Consider the following 24,518-nt stretch of genomic DNA (forward strand, 5'->3'; position numbering starts at 1 on the left):
AATGTGCTTTTTCATGAATTAAAATAGATATTTTCATGTCATCACTAGACTTCTCTTTCTGGAGATTTAACAAAATATTAAATAATATAGAATTTTTTTAAAAAATAAATTGAGGAGGATTTATTTTTGTCAGCCTCCTTCCAGAGAGACACTGAAACTTTTATTGAAGAAACTTTCCTCCAGTCATGTGTGCTTGAAACCAGACCTCAGCCTCTTTCAAGTGTAGCAGGAATGTCTCTTACCATTGCCATAACTTGCAGGTGTCTCAAAAGGTTTGTTTGTGAGACTGTTGCATTTACACTTACTGGTTCTGTGAAAACCGTGTGCTGAAATACCTGTCAGATGTGTTTCAGTTCACTTACATATAATGCATTGATAATATAAACTGTTTCAGCAAATAAAGAGTAGTGGTTTGGCTACAGAGCTGGAAATGTTGGTGAAGTAAAAAAAGAAAGAAAAAGAAAAAAGGAAAAAAGAGCAAAATATAAATAGACATAAATGTGTAGTATATTTGAGGCTAACATCTTTTGCACCCTTCCCCCTTTCTGTCAGTGCTGATGCTGATATCCAGTTGCAAAGAGATACCCAATTCTTTGTGTGTCTGACTCACAAACTCACGTGTGACCCTCTTAGCAGTTGGTCCAGCTGGAGGATGTGAAGACCTGTCCAAGAAAGATTACATACAGAGGTGTCATGAGCCTTATTCTTCACAAATGTACTGCAAGCCACTCACAGCTTCTCTTAGTTGCTCTTTTACCATTGCAGATCTAGTTCCTAACTTGGAAAGATACTGCATCCGTAGGGAGAAATGCTTCACTTACGATCACATTTTATAGTTCCCTTTGTGGTTTATTCTGCCACTTTGACTTGTCATAGTTGAATAAATTGAATTCTGTGGAGTGCTCTTGTAAAATGCCACACTTTTGATTTTTAAATGTGTTTCAGTGGGATGAATGCAGCATTAGAATGGGACATGGAGCAGTGCTGAAATTCATTGATTTTAGCTCTAGGTTTTATTCTCTAGCCCCTCACCATATTATTGTGATTCAAGAACAGGCCATTTTCAGGTTTTCTGCTTCTGCCTTCAGTCTCTGTTAAAGGAATATGTTTTGGCTATGCAGCAGGTCTGTGCTGACACTCAGCTGGTTCCTTTCTGAAGAGCCAGGCAGCGGGCATGCTGTTACACATCAAGGAATGGCTGTTGCACTCATCTACTAATTACCAGACTGCTGCCTTGTACTTCCATCATCTTTTATTAAGAACAGACACTTTAGGTTATAAAGTGTCTAAAAAGGAATCACTGTTTTAATAGCTGTCTATGTGGTGCCTGTCAGGGAGCTTTCCTTCCTTGGATGAAACAAGACAAAAGCAGCAGAAAAGGTATTCATAGAATGCAAACACAAAGTTAAGAATGTGCTTTGAGATCTTTGAATGAAGTGTGCTGAGGGTTATTACTGCTGTTTTCTTTCCAAGGAAACTGTCTTCCAAGAAAACACTAGCACTTCATTAGATCTAACACAAGATCTTCCAAAAAAGTGCTATCAAACACTAATATTTTTATAGATAATTTGTCTGCTGTGCTTTAAAACACCAGTGATTACCAGGGTGTCTCAATCCATCTGTTAATTGAGGAAACCAAAGGACCTGAGCAAAAGACATCTCTCTGTTAATGAGGTCTGAAGTAAAGTTCTAAAACCTTCCAGAATTTAGGCAGGGCATGTTTGGTCTAGAGTGCTTTACCTTTTGAGGAGCGGGCTTGTTAATGAATAGCAGCTTAATGGTGAAGCTCATGCTAATTCACAATTAATATTTGAGGTAGATTTAAAAACTAATAAGAATGGGCTGTTTATGCACTAAACCTGGAACATCATATCAGATGCATCTCTGTTTTAGGCAGCTAATGGCTTTTCCCATCAAATTTGGAGATGTATTTAGTTGTGATGTAGTTTTATGTCATATGGAAATCTGAGAACAGAAATCTTGCCGATATGAGGGAAGAAATATGGAAAGTTGCAACACTGAAAAAGCTATAGATATGATTTTGCAGAGTGACAGATTAATGAGTTCTAGGTGTCATATGTAGGAGTATCCCAAGTTTTGTTTTAACTACTTGCTTCTAAAGCGAGTGTGTCAGGGATGCTGTTTTTCCATATTTTCCCTGGAACGCAAGGAAGGCAGGCAATGCATCTGCTTATTCCCTTAAGAAAAATAAGTGTTTGAAGGAGCATTCATTACAGGACTTGAAAAAATTGTTTTTCAGATAATTGCCTTTGATGAGCTTCGGACAGACTTCAAGAGCCCCATCGACCAGTGCAACCCGGCCCACGCAGTGAGTACAGCCAGGCCCTGTGGGGCTGGGCTGCTCCAGGAGCAGGCAGGACCGAGCCTGGGTCAAGGATGAGTGTGCAAATGAACAGGGAGTCTCTTGTGAAGTCAGCTGTGGTTTGGAAAATTGATTTAGTGGGCCAGTCTTAGGAAGCCAGATGGTGATTTTAATATTAATGGGTTTCCTCTTTGCTGAAGGAGGCAGGAAAGTAATTTGGAAATTCAAAAACTGAAGAAATGTCACGTGATGCTAATGCTTTCTTTTTCACCTTTTCATTCTGTGGCACAAGTTTTCCTTTTTGAAATACTTTGCTTTCTCTGTGTTTGAGCATGGGACAACCACTTTCTCCCATACTGTCTGTATCAATGAGCCAAAAACTTGAAAGAATTTATTAAGAGATGCATGCCTGGACCTCTCTGTCCCACGGCAGGCCTCTGGATTATCCTCTGAGTTAGAAGAAAATATCATTTTCTGCTGCATCTGCTATGGGAGAGAATTAAATACCTTGAACTCAGAAATGCAGCCTAGATGTAAGCATATCCAAATTCCTCTGTTAATTAGAGCTGTAATATAGGGTGCTTTAGCTGACTGCAGCTGCACGTGCCACTTTGTACCACCAGAACTGAGAGCAGAACTTGGCTCCCCATCACCTCACTGGGAGTGACAATGATTATGACAGGTGCTGAATTTTATCTCTACAGAGTATCAAGTTTTTTAATTGCCTACAACTGATAACCAGGTGCAGTAGCTAGTACTTTGCCATTTAACCTTGCTTCATAACTCAGCTAAGGACATGTACTGTTTAAACCACCGATGATTTTAAGCATAATCTTTATAATCCTAGATTTTTTTTTTTTACTGTTCATTAACACATAAGCAAAGAATGAGAAGAAAATAAAGAAATTATATTAAGAAATCCTATAGAGGACATCAGTGGATGTAATCTGCTTTTGAATTTACTGGAAGTAATCGTATTTTCAATCTGTTTTTACTTCCTTTCTGAGAACTGCACACTGAATTTATATGTACCAAATTCCAGTAAATTTTTCACTTCCTAAAACTTGAGACGCTCTATGGAGATAATCTCACCTTATTTTAAAATGGTAATGGAATTGGTCTCCATAATAAAAAAAAAAATAATTAGAAGTCTCATTTTCAGTCATATGAGTCAAGGAATCAAAAAGTGAATCATAAAGGAAAGCACAGCAGAGTAGTCTGTGGTTGGTTTACATACTCAACTTCCATTAAACCTTCTGTGATAGTTCAAGCAATAATCTCAGATTGCTTTTTTATGCACAGTATACATGTCCATGCCTTTTATATTGTCATAAAAGGAAGATTTTTAGCAAAGATCTTATAGCTTTGGTCAAGTGTATTTTCTTTTTTTCCCTCTGCACCATTGCTTGTGCCCATATTCCATTTATTTGATGGGGTAGTTTTCTCTTATTGCACTGCAAGAGTGACTGAACTCTTCCCGTGTGTCCTCCACAATGTTTTTATGACAGAGGATAGAGCCTTTTTGACAAGAGGAGGCTGAATGAAAGACAAATCAGAGGCAGAAACAACATCAGTACTGAGAATTTAATTCAAATTTCATGGTTTGCTCTCTATTACCTTCAGTTCAGAGAGAGACTTCCCACTTCTCCAAGGCCAGCTGCAGTTGGCATCTGTCATTTCCTCTCCACTTTGAAAGGCAAGAGAGTTTTCTACAGCTTCTCAGGCACATCCACACACATCCATTCTCGTATTTGCTACTGTGAGTCTAAAATTTCTGACTCTCTTTTAGCTCAGAGACTCCAAAAAGAGGCACGGTATTTTTCTGGGGCCTGTCAAGCTGCCACTGCCTCATTGTCTTTCCAAAATTATACTTTTTTTTAAAAAATGGCTTAAATTTAAGGACAGAAAAGCAAAAAAGGCATTTATTTGGAGACTAGAATTAAATTTGCTACAACCTTGAGTTTTAAAACATTTGAAAAGCAAAAATCTTAGGGAGATCTGGCTTCTCACATTGTTATAGTACATCACCTGTTTAAAAAAGTTCATTGTTTAGAATATTTTCGCCATATCTAAATGAAAATATCAAGTAGTCTTCTGAGGACAGCAAACCCACTCTGCCTTTTGCAGTGTAACTAACAATAAGTAGAATCTTTCACAGTAACTCCAGTCAAGGAGTTATGCAGTGAACTTTGTTTTTGCTGGTGAGCTTCTGATTATGAGCCATTGACAAAAAGCCTGGCTTTGATTTGTCTTCTTTCTCTGAGTTGAGTTTTTAGAACATTTTTTGAGTCACAATGCTTAATTACAGTGATTCTCAGTATTTAGGAATGCATCTGTTGTTTAAAGTGGCATTTCTAGGCCATTTCAGATATTTTTCACTTATGTGTTAAATTCTAGTATCACATGTTCAGGCACCATCTTAGTGGTAGAGGAAGAGCTGCCATGCAAACTTCATTGTTTTTCCCACTCAGATTTCTCTTGAAGCCAGAGGTTGGATGCCTGAAAATTCCAGAACAAGTCTCTGTGGTATCAATTGGCACAATTGGATAGAGCCACAAATGATGACTTAAAAGAATTGCAGCCTTTGGCTGAAGGCGAACATAGACCTGAATTCCCAGCTGATACTGCTACAATCAGAAACAAATGGGAAATAACTTATTGGGATTTAGAAATGGGAAAATCATTGGGTTTGCAAGCAGTGGGTAAGAAGTGAATGCTGTCCATCCAGATTAATAACATGTGCTGCTTCACTGCAGCCATTAATTAAAACATTGACCCCTGGTAATTGTAATAGATCATCTTCATTTGTAGCACCAGCTAATCTCCTGCCTCTCCCCCCCTTTCTCTTGACAGAGGGAGCGCCTGAGGAATATTGAGCGGATTTGCTTCCTCCTGCGAAAGGTGAGTGTGAACCAGCCAAGGATTTGTGAAGTTTATGAGAATTAAAGCCATCCAGTGGCAATGTGCATTTATTTTCTCTTTGATCCTCACACTCTGTTGATGGAAAGCTGGATTCAACTGAGAAGTGAATGTCAGGATGACCTTGTAAGGACAGAGCAAGACAAATTGAAAAAGGTTGATATAACAGAGGGTGTTTGGATAAAAACTGAATTTAAGAACACCAGCCCATTTATTTTGGAACGAGCTTTTCCAAGGTGGCAAGTCCTTTTACAGTTGCAGCTGGAGGTTCTTTTATAGTCCTATAAAACTGCTGTTACTGTTGTAGTACAGGCTTTAAAAATACCAGGGTTTTTTTTGAACAGTGGCTTAGTATTTGACATGCTGAACATTTTTATTAGTTACATATTTAATGTTCAAGGTTTCTGATTGATGGAATAGAAAAGCTGGTAACACTATGTATTTTAGCTTGACATAGGGAAGATGCTGAGTGCCTCAGCTTTTGAAACATTTGAAGGAGCTGATAGATTGTGAGCTACTCATTTGTGGCTTCAAATATGATTTTCATAAGCAATCTTTGTTTTTTCCTGACTGTGTCCCATTGAAGTAAAAATAATCATGGTTCCAAACTATTTTATTCTGTGTTCAAATTTCTATAGGTTGTGTTCTGCAGAGTGGTAATGAAGCCACCTAAATCCTGAATTTTTCCTTAAAAAGGCCATCACTGCAGTGAGGACTGCTGAACTCACCCTAATCGAGCTAAGACCTAAATTCAGATAGGTTTAAGAAGGTGGTGGCATCATTCTCAGAGGTTTTGGGAAAGCCAGTGATGGGGATCCAAAGGCATAACTGTGACTTCATGCAGAACCTATGGGCTGCCATCCTCTACTCAGTGAGAACCTGAGTCGTGTCTGGCACCACTGTGGGCATGTGACTGCTGGGAACCACATTTAAGTATTTCCTGAGCCTGGTTATGCCACTTGGGAGATGAAAATAGGGGAAAATTCTTGTAACCAATAGCTTTCCACTTTATCAAATAGGCAGCCAGCCAGTCTCAAGCTGTGTCCCAGTTTCTTGGACATAAAGCAACTGTTGAGTGGTAATGGTTTAATATATGTGAGCCCCATGGGAATGCCTTGCCTGCATCAATGTTTAATTTTTATTGCACATTGGCCTTGTTGTGAACAGCAAAATGGAGCGTTTTGGCTAATTGCAGACTCTGTATTCATAAGGGATTCGCTTGCTTCTGGTTCACTTAAGTGGTTTGTTAATTCAGCCTCTTCAAAGTTCTTTGGGGACACATTTGTTTTAATTGAGAGATTATATGCAAGAAGAGGAGGGTGCAATAACTACAGAGATTTGTAGCCTTGAAATCTGACAACCGCTAAAAATAGTTGTGTTTTATGTAGCATAGAGGAAAATTGAAGAAAAACAGCAAAGAATTGAATGCCAGCTATATTGATACAGGAAAATAGCTGTTAGGATTCTTCCAGCAAGTACTAAATATATCCTTCAATATTGTGTGGCTTTAGGGTCTGTTTCTATTTCTATGAAACAACAGCATACCTGTTTTGAAGTCAGGAAGTTCTTTTATAGGGCTTTGAAAACAGTGGTATCTTCCTATTTATGACATTAGAACTTAATGGTTAAGAGCTGATGTAAATTTGTTGTTCTAAAGAAGTTATAGTGGGCTATAAAAGTATGTTCAATTTCATTATATGATGGTTTTAGAAGGGATTCTTGGGAATTGTTAAATAAGTCATAGAAATCTGATCCCAGTGAGCAAAGACTTTTTAAAGGATTTGTTTTTGGGTTTATCTCCAAAATACTTGGAGAAATTTATTGAGAAACTGTGACCAGGTGTGTGATGTTTCTCCAGATATTATATAATATATGTAACTTATTTACATTTTCCAAAATAGAATGGAGGATGCAACTGTTCTGCAGCCAGGCATTTTCTGATGTTTGGTTTGGGAAAAACGTTTCTATATCATTAAAACAAGCAGGGTTTGTGTGAAGCAGGTATATATCATGCTGGCATGTAGACATGCAGGAACACGTGGGTCCTTGTTTCTGTGGTGCTGTAGAATTAAATAAGCCTAAATTTTCTGGTTACTAAAGAATGATTGATTCGGCATAAAGAAGCTATGAACGTTTTACAGCCACAGTCGGATCTCTCCTGCCCTGAAGAAAATGAGAAGAAGGCTTCTTTTCTGAACCCAGCACCATGTGAGGTCCTCTCAGGCTGCAGTGCCTCATTTTATTCAGTGCTGTGGGGTTTTCTAGGATAGATCTGTGTTCCCGTGCTGTGGAATGTCCCATCATGTGGACATTGGTTGCCATACAAGCATCAGGTGATTGACACAGGACACACCAGTGGGAGCAAATGCTGTGGAGGCTTTTTTGCTCTAAATTGCCTTTGTTTCCCTAAGGATGTGATTCCATGGCTCACTGCAGGGCTGTCCAGAGGACACAAGTTAGTGTGGGTGGGAGCAGAGCAGTACAGAGCAGCTCAGGCTTCTTGGGCTTATCAACCTTACTGAGGGGTGCCTGTGATGTGCCAAGATCTGCCTGTGAGGTCTACCACAATTTTTGCAGTCAAATATTTTGGTGGGGTTGTTAAAATATGTTCAGTTACTGATGACAGCAATATTATTTAATTGTAATTGCAGTTGTATTTCAAGAAATCTAGCTAACCGATTGATTCCTTATTTTTTAACTCCTAATTGATACTTACGTTAACACTAAGGACAATTAGGAAATTCCTACATTAAAACACAGTCAAATTCATTAATCAAGCACTGCAATGTTATTACTTTACCTTGGAGGAAATTTAAATTAAATTTTGATTAGGTTATGCATCATAATTTTGGAATTAATTCAATAATTCCTCACTAAGGAGGAGAGCTGATTGAACTTCTTGCTCAGTGAACGCATTTCAGATTTCAGTTTGCTCATGCCAGTCACTGCTCAACAATTTAAGTAACCCTTCTCCAATTATCAGCAAATATTTGTTTTTTAAACCCATTACATAATTTCCCAAAGAATGATTTCTGAACATGAGAACTGGAACTTAATGGGGAGGGAGTTGATGTTAATAAACAACAGACTTTTCTCATTTTTCTAATGTAGTGCAGCATTTTAGTTAAGCTATGCTTTATTTGGGGTTTTTGGCTTTCTTTATTTTTTTTTAACAAATCCTGAAGGGATGATGGGAAGAGAGTAAATTCAACAAGAATTTTAACCACAGGCAAGGTGACATTAATCTCAAAGATGTTCCAGATGAACTTGAACTGTCTTGAAGGATACAAACACACAGACAAAAACCCCTGCAGGGACTGTATTTGAATAACCAAACTCAGCCAGTTCAGCACTCTAGTACTAGCAGTAGTATAGTAGATAGTGAATGAGGAGCTGGGGTGTTTAAAACAACAACAACAACAAAAAAACCAACTTAAAAACCTATCCATCTAACATTTTTGAAGCAAATTTTAATGTTTTACTTAAGTGGTTGGGCACTATTGGTGCTTGGTCTGGTCTTTTACCTCTGTCACTGTGGTTTCCAGTGGAGCTGGATCTGCTGTGGGAATGGTGGAAATTTATTCTGTATTCAGTAGTTCTGGTGTTTACAAGGTTCAATTCTGGTTTTTAACACTTCGCAAAAGTAAAATAAATATCTATTTTAAATTCATATTTCATTTTACCTAATACCCATGATAATTATGTTTTACTGTATTTACAGATTTTGGTAAATAACCAAAACTCATATTACTTCAAAGAGTGATTGTAGAATTGCCATTCCATTCAGACTGAGATAATGTAAATAAGATGTAAACCCTAATGAGTGTAGTATAGAATTCCAGACACAGAGTGTCTGTGCAGTTTTGTTTTGGTACATTTCAACATTTCTATATTCAGTAAAAACAGTTAAAATTTCTCACATGTGTGCAAGTAACAGTAATCCAGAGACTTGAGCAAACAGGAGTTTGAATTGTTACGGGTTAACACCACAGGTTCAGCTTTGGACAGAGCATTCTGAGGATGAAGATAAGCTTGGTCCTGTGTCTGTGTCATGCCTGCTTGTCAGCACTGAATACAGACTCCCAGAGTTTGGACAAAACCCCACAATATGTTCAGTGAAACATTACTGAACTGGCTGGATCAGCTATCAGGGAACAAGTTAGCTTTTAGGCTTTTCCTTAACAGCAGAAGAGGATTATTTGAGTATGGAGATTCTTTTCCTTTATACGTATCTAAATGTTATGTGAAATCAACCTTGTTAAAAAGCTCTGTCTTTCCTTGTTTATCCTTATCCAGCTGACTTTTTTTTCATCCCTTATTATGGCTGAAGGAGACTGACCAATATGTACTGGAGTAATTGCCATATGAAATAATTTTTTACTTGGACCTTGATAGGCTCCAGACCTTCACCTTCCAATGGCTCCTACCATTCCCTGCTTGCAGCAGCTACAGTGGCCACTCTCCTTTGATGGGTGTCAGGTGTCCCAGTAGCTCATTTCAACTGACTGATCACTTTCTTTTCTTCTTGATAAATTTGCTGGTTATTGCCAGGATCACTCTCTGTTGCTCTGCCTCATGGTCACTGGCAAGCCTGAGGTAATGTGATGGATTTTAAGAGTGTGGGGAGAGAGGGAGAGTATTTGGTCTGTCTGTTGATTGCTTGGGCATGCATTTAGGGATTTATGGATGTGTGACATTCTTTTACCCAGCCTGCAGGCTGATGGTCATTAGCAGAGCCTGTCTGTAAGCCTATAGCATGGCTCATTAAAATGCTTGATGGGAGCTTATATAAGCAAATTTAGCAAATGTGATGCATAATAACAAGGAATTTTGAAAGTGGTGTATAGCCATCCATATTGTAAGAAGGAATCACACTTTCTCCCTGGGGCTGAGAAATCTCCTAAGTGGAAACTCCAGCAGCAAGACAATTAGTTTGTTGTGAAACTGGGAATAGCAGCAATGGTTTTACTTTGGTAGTGCTGCACATTTTTTACAACCTCAATAAAAATGTTTTTAATTCCTCATTAAGTTGGACTTAACAGAAAAAAAAAAGTGTTGCAGCATAGCCACACTTAGAGGAATAAGTCTGTAGGCTTAATATATCCCAGGTTTCCTCTTAACTGGTAGTGGTCTAGCCTTTGAAGCTTAGGTTATTGTGTTATCTAAGAGGAAAACAGAATTTTCAGTCTAATCATTAGGCATTTTTGGGCTGTGGAAATGGCAGTGATATTCTGCCATGCAGGAGAAAGAGGCTGATGTTTCCAGAGCTCTGATAAAGTACTGCTCAAACAAAGATCACAAAAGGGAACAAAAAATGGCAGCGTGTGACATTTTCCCTGTTAACAGCAATTGTTACAATGACGGAGCACATGAACTTTGTCCACTCTCATTAGAGACCAAAGAGTCCATCATTGTTACTGGCTTCTCAGCACGTGTCATGTTTCTTGATGTATCTAATGCTCTCTCTTTTCACACCTCATCAGTGTGATGAAACTGCTGAGTTTTGAGTAATCTGGGCAGTAGGAAAACTGCCAGGAGACCCTTCCCACAGAGGGACTGGGAGCATAAACGCCAGTCAAGAGACAATGTGGATACCTTCAGGACAGTGAATATAAAATTCTGTGTAGAAAAAATACTGCAGATATCCTGTTATTCAGTGTCTCCCTGTAACTCAGGGCAATATAGAAGGTTATACCCAGGCAGTGTATAAAACTATTTAGGTAAATCCTATCTATTTTAAAGATTATTTTTATAATCTCAAATGCCTTTCTTTTTTTTTTTTTTTTCCCAGTCTTTGCACTGCAATTTCAGTGGTTCAGTTTTGATTGCATCACATGAGATAGTTTTGTCAGGATCTGAACTTGCTATTAACTGGCCTGATAAGCATTGTGAATCTGAAACAGATGTTCATTAATCCTTTTTTTAGAGATTTAAACATATGATCTGTTATTGGGACTACAGTTATATTCTGAATTACCATTATCAGATGAAAACTTAATGTTTTAAAACTGTCGTAAGTCAAGAGGGTAGTTGTAGGCTGTTACACACTTGCCTTTCTGGAAGAAAATATAATGCAACTCTGCTTCTGTTGCCTTTAGGTGGATGTTGTTTTGTCTTACATTTTGCCACTTTTTGAATTTTGCATTCTGTTTTCTTAAATATACTTTGGATATTTAAGAAATATATATTTAATATACTTTAGATACTTTGATCTTTTAAAGGTTGCATTGAGAGATCACTTTCAGCAAGACCTGTCTCTCCTTTTCCATAATGTTTGCATTGGTGTTTGTGTTACAGCAGTGCTCTTGGTCTCAGTTAAAGAGTAAAGGCTGGTTGTGCCAGATGCTACAAAAGCCACATGATAATAAATATGAACAACATTTGTTTACACTCACAAGATGTATACACAACAGGAAAGGAAAGATTGCACAGTTGTTCTGATGATAGGAATCTTGTTTTGGAGACCTACTTAGTTTTCTTGTTTGCAGGCAGACTTGAATATTTTCTTTTTAACCAAAGGTAAAAATTTGTTTATGTTTTTGAGGGGTCTGGTGTTTTGTTGTATCAATAAGTGCATGGAGTCTTGGTTATCTACAGCAGCTGTTGAAATCCAGCCCAGTTTGGAGTCAGACTCAAACTACTGTGGTCACATTGATATCACATTGCTGGGAGTGAAATTATCTGGTGTTGTATGCTTAAGGGCTTGGGATGTTTGCTCTACAGAAATACGAATGAACATAGGCCATAAGATGAGATATCACACTATGAGCTACACCCCTCTGTTACACACAGACACACAAAATTAGCTTCCAAACTGCCTCAGAAGAAATTCCAGAGTTTGCATGCAGTCAGGGGAATAAAGGATACTGCTGTTTCTGAGGCATTAATTATACCTGCAGATTTTGTATGGTGTAAGATTGCCATGCTCAGCATATTCTTTCCATTAGGATTTGGACTGTGATTGCATTATGTTTCATAAACTAAATTCATCGAAGTTCTCCTTTGTTTGAAGTGCCCCAAAAATTTTAAAATACATTAGACTCTGAGCATGTGCGAGAAACCCAAACGTTAAACTTCTACTGCATGATAAAGCCAACTTTATTCTGGCCTTCAGAGTGGCTCTGACAAGATATTTTTACATTAGGAGTATTTTTTACACTTCAAGTGCAAAATTTGAAGTTAGCTAAAAATGTACACGATTTTGAGTTTATGAAAATCATTACTTATGGGGGAGTTCTTTTTAGACAACTTTCACACAGCATCTCTCATTAGTCAAAAGAGGCAGGAGATAAATCCTAAATCTTCTTTTCATGGAAAGTGATGCTGTCCTTAGGTTGTACAAGGGAAAGAAAGAAAGAAGAATGATGACAGGAGAAGTAGAGAGACAAGAAAAGCAAGTAAAATATTTGTGGCTGAAATATGACACACTTTCACTAGCTCTGTGTTGGTTTAATTGTTTTCTGCAGTTTGCCTAAATGAGGAGGGAGTTAGTACACTCACAGTGATTCACACTTGGTGGAGGTTTTGTTTGCACCAGAAGGATGAAGGACAATGATTTTCCCTGAATCTTGTAATATATTTCCAGGCCTTCAGTACCTTTGTTACAAAGTTCCTATTTAATTTCTGCACTCTGACAGGAAATTCAATACAGATCATCTAAAAGCTTCTCTATTTCCCTCTCTTAAGTATTTTCTGCCTAGCTTTTTGTTACATTTGTTATCTATGAAGTGTGGAATGGGATAAAATTGGGCATTCCCTATTCAGTTAGTCTTTTGGGCACCCACATAGATTAAATTTCATCAGAAAGAATGGAACTTGGCACAGAAGCTATTTTGCAGAACTGATAATAGAATTGGGATCAAAGAGCTGGCAGTATTTATACTTTGTACACAAATTATCCCATAAATGTTGCTTGACTAGAGATAGTGCATCTCTTCTTCACACTTTCTGTTTTATTTTAAAGAGGTTGCATTCATATTTACTAAAAAGATATTGCTATTGCAGTAAAAATACAGAATATAATCCCTTTTGTCCTTTCTTTGGATACGGTATTGTATCTGGAAAGAAAGTCCCTAAAATAGGACTAAAGAACTGAGAGGAAGTGTAGTATTTCTATCAGGAAATTCATTCACTACTGACACTCATTGATTAAGTGAATTGTGCCAACACTATTTTTAGTCAATTTTACAAGGTCCTGAATTCAGCACTTTTGAAAAGTTAGAACATAACAATTGTTATTTTTAGCAATAATTGCCTAAGGATGTCTGTGTGCTTACCTAGGGATAATGAGAAGATAGATCCTGCTGTGTCTGCCAGGTGCTCATAGCAGGGGGAGCTTGTAATGGGAGAAGTTACAAAAACTATTTCAAGAGTGAAGAGTTCAAACTTGTGACTCAGGCACAGTTTGGTTCTCATTCCTCTTCTAGTCTTGGGGGGAGGTAGGATTTGCCAGAGTTATACCTCATGAAAACGGGAATATCCTTTGAAGGGAGATGTTCATAGTGTTATTACTCACTAAAATATTTCTGTATTAAACTATTTCAGCTTAACTGACTATATTTTGCTGCTAATCTCATCTCTAGGTGTTTAGTCAATAATCGACAAAGTGCCAAACAAAGTGTCACTCTGTAACTGATGACCTCTTGCTCTACAATTCAGCTTCTCCCAGTCCTGTTCTGGAGAGTTTGCAAACATAAGTCCTTACAGTGGGAGAACGTCACAAGCAACAGCAAAATAAAGCTGAAGATGCAGCAAAAATGTAGATGAGTAATGTTGTGTGTACTGTGCTCCTGAGAGCAGTGTACTTCTCAGCCACTTGGGGTGATGCAATTTATGCATCTGTTCCTCAGAGCTGTGTTGAAATTTTGTCAGAATTTGACTTGCTAATGGCTTATATTTGCTCTAATTCAGTATGCAATAAAGTAAGTATTTGCATTTTAATAAAACGAAGGAAGTTAAACCAAAGGTCACTGTTACGTTTGGCAGAATGTTCAGTGTGGGTTTAAGTTGGGATCACACTCTATAAAGGTATGCAATTACAAAAAGCAGTATAATTGCTAAATGTAGAGCACAATGATTTCGCACCATACCTATTTATGGATGCAGATTTTTTCTGCTGCGAGTTAAATGTCCTGCCTTGCATCTCGTTGCTGATGTTTTCTATAAAGCTGTTGTAGTGCCAGGGAGGGAAATGCCTTTGCCATGTCTGCACTGCACCAAATCTGCTTCCTCAGGCTGCCAGTCTTTACACACCCGATACGGAAACAGCCCTTTAGTGAACACTCAGTTTTCAGCATTTATGGAAGTGTCAATCTTGGGCAGACCCCCAGGAGAAGGCCTGAGGGCCCTTCCTGAGCTGTGCAGATGGCTGAACTTCATTTTGATCATCCCTGAGGTTTCTGCATTCATAGCCCTGCCTGTGAGCTGGGGGTTGGTTTTGTAGCTCCTAACGAACAGCTGCGGTACTAATTGCCGTTCTCCCCGGTTTTGGGGGAGCAGACAAAGGCGGCAGGAGCTCCTGGAGCAGCCCAGCTGCGGGGTGTCCTGGCTGGTTGTTCCTGAAATACGAAGGTGAGGTAGGGCAAGAAGAGGTTAATTACCCAGTTTTCTGCCAGTGCTGTGGAAATTAGAGGAGTTTGCACTCCAGGGTTGCTAACCCAGCTTCTGTTACTGGTTCGGAATTAGCGTTAGAAAAAGGAAGGTCATAAAGATGTCTCCTGATCCCTGCTGAGTGGAAAAGAACAGTCTGCAGAGGAGATACACTTGTAAGATCACAGCACATCTGCCCTAATGACGTGCCTTCCAAGGATGGGACACTTCTTGAATTGTGCCAGTGCCCTGTGGACCTTTCAGTCTTTTTTTAAACCCGTTTCATAACCTTTTTACCTGTTGGCTGCTATGACCTTCCATGGGCTCTGCAATACCAAAATACTTCTAGATACTCTTGATGAGTGTCCTATAAAGACCTGATTCTCATCTGTCACTCCTGTTGAAGTTATTACTGGTTTTAAGAAAAGGCTTAAATATTCTAGTCGTAAACTAGATCCACTGGCATATATAGAATTGAATATAATTATCCCCATGTTGCAGATGAGAGAAAGAGACAATGAGAAGTTAAATGATAGGCCTAAATATAAATGTGTTTAGTAGCTGAGATGGAAAGAGCATCCAGAAATCCTGTATTTTAATATTAGATCTGGTACTGTGTCACAGATGGATATGGAGCGAGAATAGTAATTAGGCTCTTTGTGTTATTCATTTCATTGTCTGGTATTTGTGCTGTGGAGTGACTTATGTTCACATCCACTTAAAAGAAATGTTTAAAGAAATTCCAATAGCTCTTCAGAATAATTAAATTACCTTCAAATAGCACTAGCTTTTTGCTGCTTTGTTTCATTGTGATCCCAAGCAGTGAGTGGAGGGGTGAAAACACTGATGTTATATCCCTTTTTTTTTAATTTGTGTTCTGCATTTTGTTTGTAACATTAAGTCTTGCATATGTGTGCTACTGCTCTCCCACAGATAAAATGTAAAGCTGTATATATCAACTTAGTAGGTTCAACTGCACGTTGTCCTTTTGGCGATCCGGAATCCATTTCCCAGGCATTTTCTTCTGAACTACATGCACAAATCTGCCTACCAAACTGCTAAATACTTCCAGAGGTTTGCATAACATAGTTTTGAATTTCTTAAAATGATTTTGTTATAACAATTTGATGCTACTGAATTAGCAACAGTCTGCAGAGACATAAGCAAGTGTGAATTTTAACAGGAGAATTGAAATAAATTGGACCTGAATATTTGGACAGAAAACCTTAGTATATTTACTGTGACAGCATTGTATTGGGCTCTAGGGCAGCCCTTCAGAAGAGGCTTTGGAAGTCAAGTAACCCAAATCATTTAAAGTAGATTAGAACGACACACTAGCAAAGTGGAAAGACTTGTATTTCAAGAGTAAAAATTTAGTGTTTCGTGAGTTTGATCAGTGCAAACAGTATGTTTGAAACTGTTGGAATTATTAAGATTTGTGGTCTGTGTATTTAAATTACACATAGCTGACCCTTCTTCTTTGGTTTGTGCACCAGCAGGAGGAAACAGATGATTTGTTTCAGAGTATGTGCATTCCACATACACACACAGTCTGGGCTAAGGCACATGCTGCTACTATTTTTTTGTGTGATTTTGCTTTCTTTTTTTCACTTTCTTGTGCTGCACTTCTGATTATTCTGGTCTCTGCTGTTTAGTTAGGGGGATTTCGGAGTCATTAAATAATCTCCCTTGGATCTCACAGTGTCTTTAACTCAGCTGACATTCCCCAGTAACCCAGGTTAGCACCGACAGGCTCTGTAGGGATGGGCTTTAAAGTGTTATTGAAATAACTGCTGTGTCCTGAAAACCTTGGGTACACCTCCACCCCCTCTTTCCCTGTCACTGATAAGCACTGATTCTGTCAGCTTTTTTGAGGGATGTGGTGGAAAAAGCAGCAGAGTGACAAGCTGCAGTCATCCTCTAGTATAAGCAGATGCAGTAGCAATAACCACAGCAATAAAGCAGAGTGCACTTAGATCAAACCTCATCTGGGGCTTGGGAGTGATTCCACACATGCATGATGCTTTCAGTTTTCTGTTGCTTTCAGGTGGATGGAAAGCATCCTTGTGTATTTTAAGGTGAGCAACTTGTTTTCACTGGGGTAATCACCAGAGCTCTTCATGTTACATGAAGGAGATTCAACCCCCACTTCTCTGCAGGATTTTCCTGCCATCTGTAGGAGGAGAAGGCAGGCATTAAGAAGGGAAGTTTTTTCAGCCTCTAACCGTGTAATGAAGACTCTCAGAAGCTCTGTTAGGGTAGACTGTGTAATGGCTGGCAATTTCTGGGTACCGTGTAAAATCTGTGGCTGCAGTGCGGAGGCTGACATGCACAGATGGAGACTGATGTAGACTCTTGAGTGTTTTGGGGAAGAAACAGCAATTCTGTGAGAATTATTATTATTATTGTGTAGCACTCAAGAGCATTGGTCTAAGCAAAGTGCTGGGAAAAAGCATCTTGACATTTCAGTGACTTAAGAGTGGGAAAATATTTGATTCACTTGTTGCAACTGGTTTTCTAACTAAGAATTTAGTAGAACTGATGAAGGGATATTATTATTCCTACTAGAATATCTTCCCAGTTCTGTTTTCTACGAGGTATTTTACGGGTCTTTTTCACTGGTGAGAGAGTTCAGTAAAATCAAAATTACATTTGAGAAGGAAGTATCCATCTGTAATAAGCAGAATAAGGAGGAAAAACAGACAGAAAAAGACATGTTTGTCATTTGTATAAGAACAGCAAAATGGATTTAGGACATGGGAAACAGAATAACGTTATTTAGGGCTAAGCTTCTCTAAGGAGGTCTTCATATTCCTGTAAGCAGAAAGAAGCTGCTGATAAGTGCTTAAATTCAGTGCTTGTTTTCCTGCTCTTTAGTTCAGCCAAACCTAGGTGTCTATCCATAGCAAACCCTGCTTTATTTTCTATGGAATTAGAGAAGGAACAATCTACATGTGCAGTGTGTCTGTACTACTTCATATGAGATGGTAATGAGCATGATACCCACCTAAGGCTTGCATTTTAAGTGTGCATGATGAATTGTGAATAAGGGTTTACTGATGTGATCATTTATTTAACTGTACAGTTATAACAGAGCAAAACTGATAAAGCTACAGTGGTTTCTTGTTCCCTTGCTTATGTTCTAGTAAAAGGCATTTCTGATTAGCAGCAATTTCTTTGTCTAGAAGCTGACTTCCTTTTCAGGCTTTCCCATGGTTTTTCACAGAGAAATATCAGCCAGCTGAATTTCTGGTAGTAAATTTGTAGTGCCATTTGAGCTTGGGACTTGAAGTGACCAAGCTGTGTTCCTTAAGAATTGTGCTGCTACACCAGTTTCTCCTTCTTCTCCATGTTTCATAACCATCATAAGCTTTATCTTCGGCTGTGTCAGAAAGCAGAGGTCGTTATTTGAATCAGGATGTTCCTGGTTCAAAATAGAAGTGTACTATTTATATCCTAACATGTTTACCATCTGACAGCTTCCTATGCTCTCACAGGAATGAATTAAAGACGTTGGTTTAGTTCCTATTGCAGTTATTTGTATCACTGAAGTTGCTTTTCAGTTGAGTACCTCAGCAGGAACAAGGATTGACTGCTGCTTGTTTCTCAACCAGCTTTCTTCTCTCTAGGAACTGAATCCCATGTTTGCTAGAGTTGATTTCAAGTTTTCATTGTTTTCAGAGGATATAGTGTCAAATTGCAGGATGATTCTTACAGACAAGAACTGAGGCAGTGTTTTATTTTAGTTATTTACTTGACCTCATAAGCCTTGCTGTTAGTTAGTGCCTTTCTGTACTTTATGCTTCCAAGTCTCTCACCTCCTTCTAGATTTGGTCTCTGAAATACATCAGCTGAGTGTAACTGGCTTTGCAGGCTGGGCTTTGTTTGCTTCTTTGCATTAATTCTCTCCAGAAACAGTGATTAGCAGTGATCCTTTCTTATTTATGTTTACAGGAAAATACTACTCCACGAAAAGCTGGAATAGACATAAATGACCCATTTGCTGTTCTGCCAAAAGTATAGATAGATTTAATTTACACCAGAAATTGTGATTGGAAAGTGAGCCTGCTTCTGAGAGTCCTCTATTTCTTTTGTTTCCTTTCTAGTTTCACTGCAGATTTTTGTTTTGGTTTTCAAGCTCTGCATAAATATTCACCGTGGGTTTCTTTCCCTGTTATTACCAGCCAGCCCACTGATCAGGCACGAGGGTTGCAGTCTCACTAAGTTTGTGTATTGTGTTGGAAACAGATATCAAATATGTGAAAATGAATGTAATATGCTTTTGAGTGTTGTGATGTTCAGTGGGCAGACATACATCATGAAGACCTTTCTTGTCTACAATTTGTTATGAAGATGAATCATTCTCTGGGGAAAGGTTATAGTCATGTTGTAAATTGCATTCTAAAACTGAAAAAAAAAAGATCCAGCAGTGATAAATAAGTACCATCTGGAATCTGAAGTATATAATTGCATTATGATTTCTCATCCACGTAAAATAAGCCCTTGGGAATGTTTAAGTTGAAGGCACAGTCACAGAGATGCCCAAATCTGTTAACTTCTTCAAGTACTGAAGTGAAATGAATTAAAACAGTATGTTCCATGTGAGATGGAAAGACTCATAGAGCCAAGACGATGGACTTCCTTGTAACATAGCTGTATGGTAGTAGGTATTTGGAGAAGCTATGTGGTAAATTTTACCTTGTTTAAAAAAAAAAAGAAGGCTCACTTTAATTGACAGATGATAATAAATTGTCATCAACAAAAGCCCCCAAATGCCTTTTGTGATTTAATTTTGGTTGATGTATCTCCAAGATGAAGCAGTGGATGCAGATGAGTTTTGTATGAGTTTGTCTAGCTTTGAGAAATATGCACTACTGGAAATTAGTCTTTTCTGTGACTAACAGGGATTTCTGAGAAAAGACATGGGAAGAAAAGAAGAGAAATGGGAGAGCAGTGAAGAAAGCAAAGTGCCTTTTGAAATAACTACTCTGAATCAATATCACATACATTTCTTCTTCTGCCAGCTGCCCACTCATTTTCTCTTTTAATAGAAAGACTCGTCATGGTTCTGAAACAACTAGTGTAGGGAGCCATGGAATTTCTTAGGAAGTGAGTTTCCTGACTTAGTGGGTTTGTGCTTGCGAGACTGACTGGGCAATGGATTTGATCTCTTTATGGTGTACACAACATATCAAAATGGTAGAAGCAACACTTTGTTTTTCCAAAGACACTCCTCCGATGTAGAAGCAAAACTTCAGGGGTAGCTTTTTTCCTTTCTGAATGCTTCGGTAATAAAACTTTGTTCTTTGAAAACTCTTTTACTTGGCATTCATTTAGTCTTGAAATGCTTTTGTGAGGGAAGCATTACTATAATGTGTGTTTTGTAGACATAGATCTGGAACACCAGGTAAGTCAGTAAGTGATTTGTCCCATGTATCTCAACAAGCCCTTGGAGTACAAACTTGGGTAGAACCTTAACAAACCTGGCCCTGGGTCCTGTGCTCCTTGCTCAAAGCCACACTCTCTGCCAGCTGAGGTGTGTCTAGGGACAGACACACAGGAGACTTGTAAGACTTGCAGAATTGATTTGTTCTCTGAAAACTACCTAGGTGACTAAAATCAAAGAGGCATTTGTTTTACTGACTTCTGTTATTCCTGTTCCTTTCCTTTTAGCTGGTGCTGCCAGAGTACTCCATCCACAGTCTTTTCTGCATAATGTTTTTATGTGCTCAGGAGTGGCTCACACTGGGGTTAAATGTTCCTTTGCTTTTTTATCACTTCTGGAGGTAAGCCCTTCTTTTATATGCTGACTGCTTTTTAGCCTTGCTTGCCAGCTCAGCACACATGCAGATTGTGTGAACAATGAAGGACAGTGAAGAAGTCTAGATAAATATCTCTTGCCTAGAGGCTCTTGCCTATAAGCCCTGAAACTTATATTTCCAGAGAAAAAGGACATTTTTTCATCATTTAGGATGGCTAAGGAAAACATATGATAATACAATGCAGCCTTCAGTTACTTAGATGGATATTCTGAAGGGTGTCAGGATGCACTCATCACAAGTGAAAACATGGAAATTAAATAGGCTGGAATCTGAATTTAGAACTTGGTGAGGCTTTAAATGGGGAGTTGCAAGACAGTTCATATCTGAAAGGGCTTGGACCTCTTCATTCAGCCCTAGCAAGGAAACCTTTCCATTGTAGTTGTGAAATAGAGACTGGGAAGGTTGACAGATTTTTGTGTCTCATCTTCTTTGACAGCTTTTTTTTTCTTTTTTCAGTGTAAAATAAGTTGTTTCTTTCTGTAGAGTAGGGAATTTCTGTTCTGCAAGGGAATTCTCTTTTAGAGACTCATGGAGTATGGATTGGAGTAGGTGAAGAGCTGTTTCCTCACACTGCCCATAAGAAGAAGTGGGGAGTGTTCCCACTCTGGATATCTGAATTGCGTTCACATTTATCAAGGGGCTTCCAGAGTTGATCACGTAAGACCTGCTGTAGTTTTCCAGACAGGCAGTGCAGCTGCTGCTGCTGCATCTCCCTCTGCATTCTAGTGGAGGATCAGCCTTCTGTTGCTTCTGAAAATAACCAAGAGACATCAGTTTTTGTGGTTGTCAGTCTGGAGATTTCCCAAATTTTGTATTTTCACAATGTTTGTAAAAGCACAGATGATTTTTGTCTGTCAGGGTCTCTGTGTGTTACAAAGGTACATATGGTAGCAGAAGAATAATTCTGTAAAGAAGTCAAAATCATCCTCTCAACCAGGAACTAAAAAGCAGCAGCTTTTTCACACTTTTTTTCTACAAAAGCTTGGTCGTAATGCATAGTCATATGATAAAGTGTATTATTCAGAAATTAGAGTGCCAATATAGTTCTCAGAAAGCTAAATGAAATGAAGCTACAAGTGCTTTTCTCCCTATTGTTCTGCTTCAGTAAAAAAAGATGTCTTATGCTGCTCCTTTGCTGAGGGTTAACAACCCTTCGTGTGACAATGAGCCCCATTTAAAAACTTTCTAAAAATAAATATATCCAAGAGGAAAATGGTCAGATTCTAATTAATGATATCAACTTTTGGAGAAAACTTTTGATTCTATCTTTTTTCTATGATTCTTCATATGCTTTGCTATAAATACTCTATAATTACTGCTGTTTTAACCACAGGCAGATTTGAGGTCATTGTGTCAAGTTCTGCACAGAACCATGGGAAGACACTGTCTAATATCTGCATCCAAATGAAGAGTATTAAACAAGATTTCACCTGTGGTTCTCCATAAAAGAACCTGCAATCTTATTAGAGGTCGTAAATGGATGTGACTAACAATGGTAGGGAGAAAGGAAAAGTTATTTTGAGAACATCTCCTTTCAAAGTAGTGCTGCTGGTCACTTGCTTGCTGTTTTTATATCTTCCTGTCTATCTATCCATCTGTAAGCAACCAGCAATGTTCTGCTTACTTTGTCAAAGCAGCAGAAATAACAATATTTCCTCTGATTTGTGCTGATCTTAGGGCTGTTCATTAATTTTGTTGAGGACTTTTATTTTTGTTTTGCTTTTGCTTTTTCCTGCAAACTGAGACAAAAGCCCCTTTTCCAAAGAAGGTCTTCTGTCATGATTTTCTCAAACATTCAGTCATTACTGAGAATAATTAGAAATTTCTCCTATGTAAGAAGAAAAATATTTTCGGAAGAAAATTATTTGGATGATAAATTCTTGAGCAGTGCCATATGTAGAAAACATTGGTCAGCCACTTCTTACAGTACTCCATATTGGCTTTTTTCCTTTTCAGAGTTGGAGGAACTTAGCTACCAGTTGGTTGGGACTATCACCTTACATCATGTCTGAAATCAGTTGTGTAGGTGCAGTAAAAGCCCCGTAATCCTTCCTCTACTCTGTGATCACAAACCACCATATATTGTCACTCATAACGTGTGAGTTATCAGTGGATAAGCCAGAAATAACTCTGTAGGAAGGGGAAATGTTTTGATCTGAAGAATTAATAGAATGCAGAAAATCCACATTCATTAATTGCTTGGTTCAGTAAGGAGTGCTTAGACTAGCATCCTGATTTTTACAATGTCTGGAAACAGAGACTTGAGAAAGAAAGGGATATTCCTCCTATATTATGGAAGATGTGTGTATCTGCATGTACTTAATAGAGATTATTACAGAGTCATTCCAGGTGTCTCCTGCTCTTTCAGGTATTTTCGTTGCCCAGCAGATAGCTCAGAGCTGGCATATGATCCACCTGCAGTCATGAACGCAGACACCTTGAGTTACTGCCAGAAAGAGGCCTGGTGTAAGCTGGCCTTCTACCTCCTTTCCTTCTTCTACTATCTCTACTGGTAAGTCTGGCCATTTCACTAAGAGAACAGTAGCTGCTTTTCATTTCACTTGTGGAATTGCATTTAGGAATGACTGGAACCAATTGGACAACTTCTTTAGTCTCATAAAAGGTTGCTTCTGCTGTTGATTCAGGGAAGCACTCCCACTGATTGCTGGCACTTCAGTACAGAATATTTAGTGTTTACCTAAGGCCTGAGTCAGGCCTCAGTGCCAACCAAAGGAAATAACTTTTGCTTCTCTGTGTGGTCTTTTAGGATGGGTGGAATAGCGAATGTTGTGCCAATGGCATTACATCAAATAAAAAAAACTATAATTCCTTATTATTTAAGAGGACCATAAGAAAAATACTATACCTTTGTTGTGGTAATACTTAAGATGGTAAATAAATGGGTATATAGATGTTGGGTGGAAACATGGGATGCACCATGCCTCTAGTAATTCCTACAGGCTCCCTTTCATGACAGGGCAAAGCCTGTGCATGATCCAAACCCCTAATTAAAGTACATTCATGGAGATAGGCACACCAGTTGGGCATTGTCCCCCTGCCCCTTTCAGTTGTCACATTTCAGTGCACAGGCACAAATGCCCAGTGCAAAAATAGGTCAGGGTCATTTAAGGTAAGGCCTTGCCAGGATCCCAGTGGTTTTAGTCACCCCTGTAATCACACCATGAAAACTACTGGACAAGAAACTCTAACACACTTTAAATGGAAGGTGATGTTTAGCTGTCTTTCTTCTACTCCTTCCTCTGTGATGTATTTGCATAGAGTTGCCTCTTCAAGCCATTCTTGCATGTAGTCATCCCTCTGCAAGTCAGGTGTGTGTTCTGGTGGAAGAAAAGTATGTTTTTCTCCTCTAATTACTGGTGTCTTACCTGTTCTGCTGTTCCCCACATCTTGAGGAGTCACTGCTGCATGTTGTTGCTTCTCAATATTCCTTTTAAATGCTATTGAGGTTTGTGGAAAAAAACATTTTTTAACTCCACATTTTGTATTGGTATCAAAGTCAGCTCTGTAGTGTGGTGTAGCATTTCTCCTGAGACTTTACTGCTGTGCAGCTTCCTCTGAGCCCTTCAATCTAAAATACGGCCACCATCCAAAATCCACTGCCTGGTGCTAGATAAAGTAGTATAAACAGACATTTTTTCAATGCTTTCCTAGGTATTGGCAGAATTAGAATTGCAGCAAAATGGAGCTGTGGCAATATATACTGTTTTCTCTGATTTTCAGAGTTGCATTTAACATGTAGGGATTCAGTCCAGCTGCTGGCTGCATTTTTTGTTTTTTCTAGTGCACAGAGTTTTTTTTCCAAAGGAATCAAAACAATGCAGTTTCATGGAAAACCTTGCCTGCCC

At 38.6% G+C, this 24,518-nt stretch overlaps 1 protein-coding gene across 3 annotated transcripts in view; it reads left to right on the forward strand.

The window, feature by feature from the left end:
- CNIH3 (cornichon family AMPA receptor auxiliary protein 3) overlaps window positions 1-24,518 on the forward strand; it is a 56,544-nt gene that overhangs the window by 18,421 nt on the left and 13,605 nt on the right. For all 3 annotated transcript variants that reach the window (XR_013339649.1, XR_004147979.2, XM_031504269.2), the window contains exons 2-5: window positions 2,261-2,329; window positions 5,177-5,224; window positions 20,504-20,616; window positions 23,021-23,164. Coding sequence is in view for 1 of the 3 variants with exons in the window: in XM_031504269.2 (XP_031360129.1) it covers window positions 2,261-2,329; window positions 5,177-5,224; window positions 20,504-20,616; window positions 23,021-23,164 (374 nt within the window). In the remaining 2 variants the exon portion in view is untranslated. The remainder of the gene's footprint in view (window positions 1-2,260; window positions 2,330-5,176; window positions 5,225-20,503; window positions 20,617-23,020; window positions 23,165-24,518) is intronic.

Source organism: Lonchura striata, chromosome 3 (genome assembly GCF_046129695.1).
Source record: "Lonchura striata isolate bLonStr1 chromosome 3, bLonStr1.mat, whole genome shotgun sequence".
Classification (NCBI taxonomy): Eukaryota; Metazoa; Chordata; class Aves; order Passeriformes; family Estrildidae; genus Lonchura; species Lonchura striata.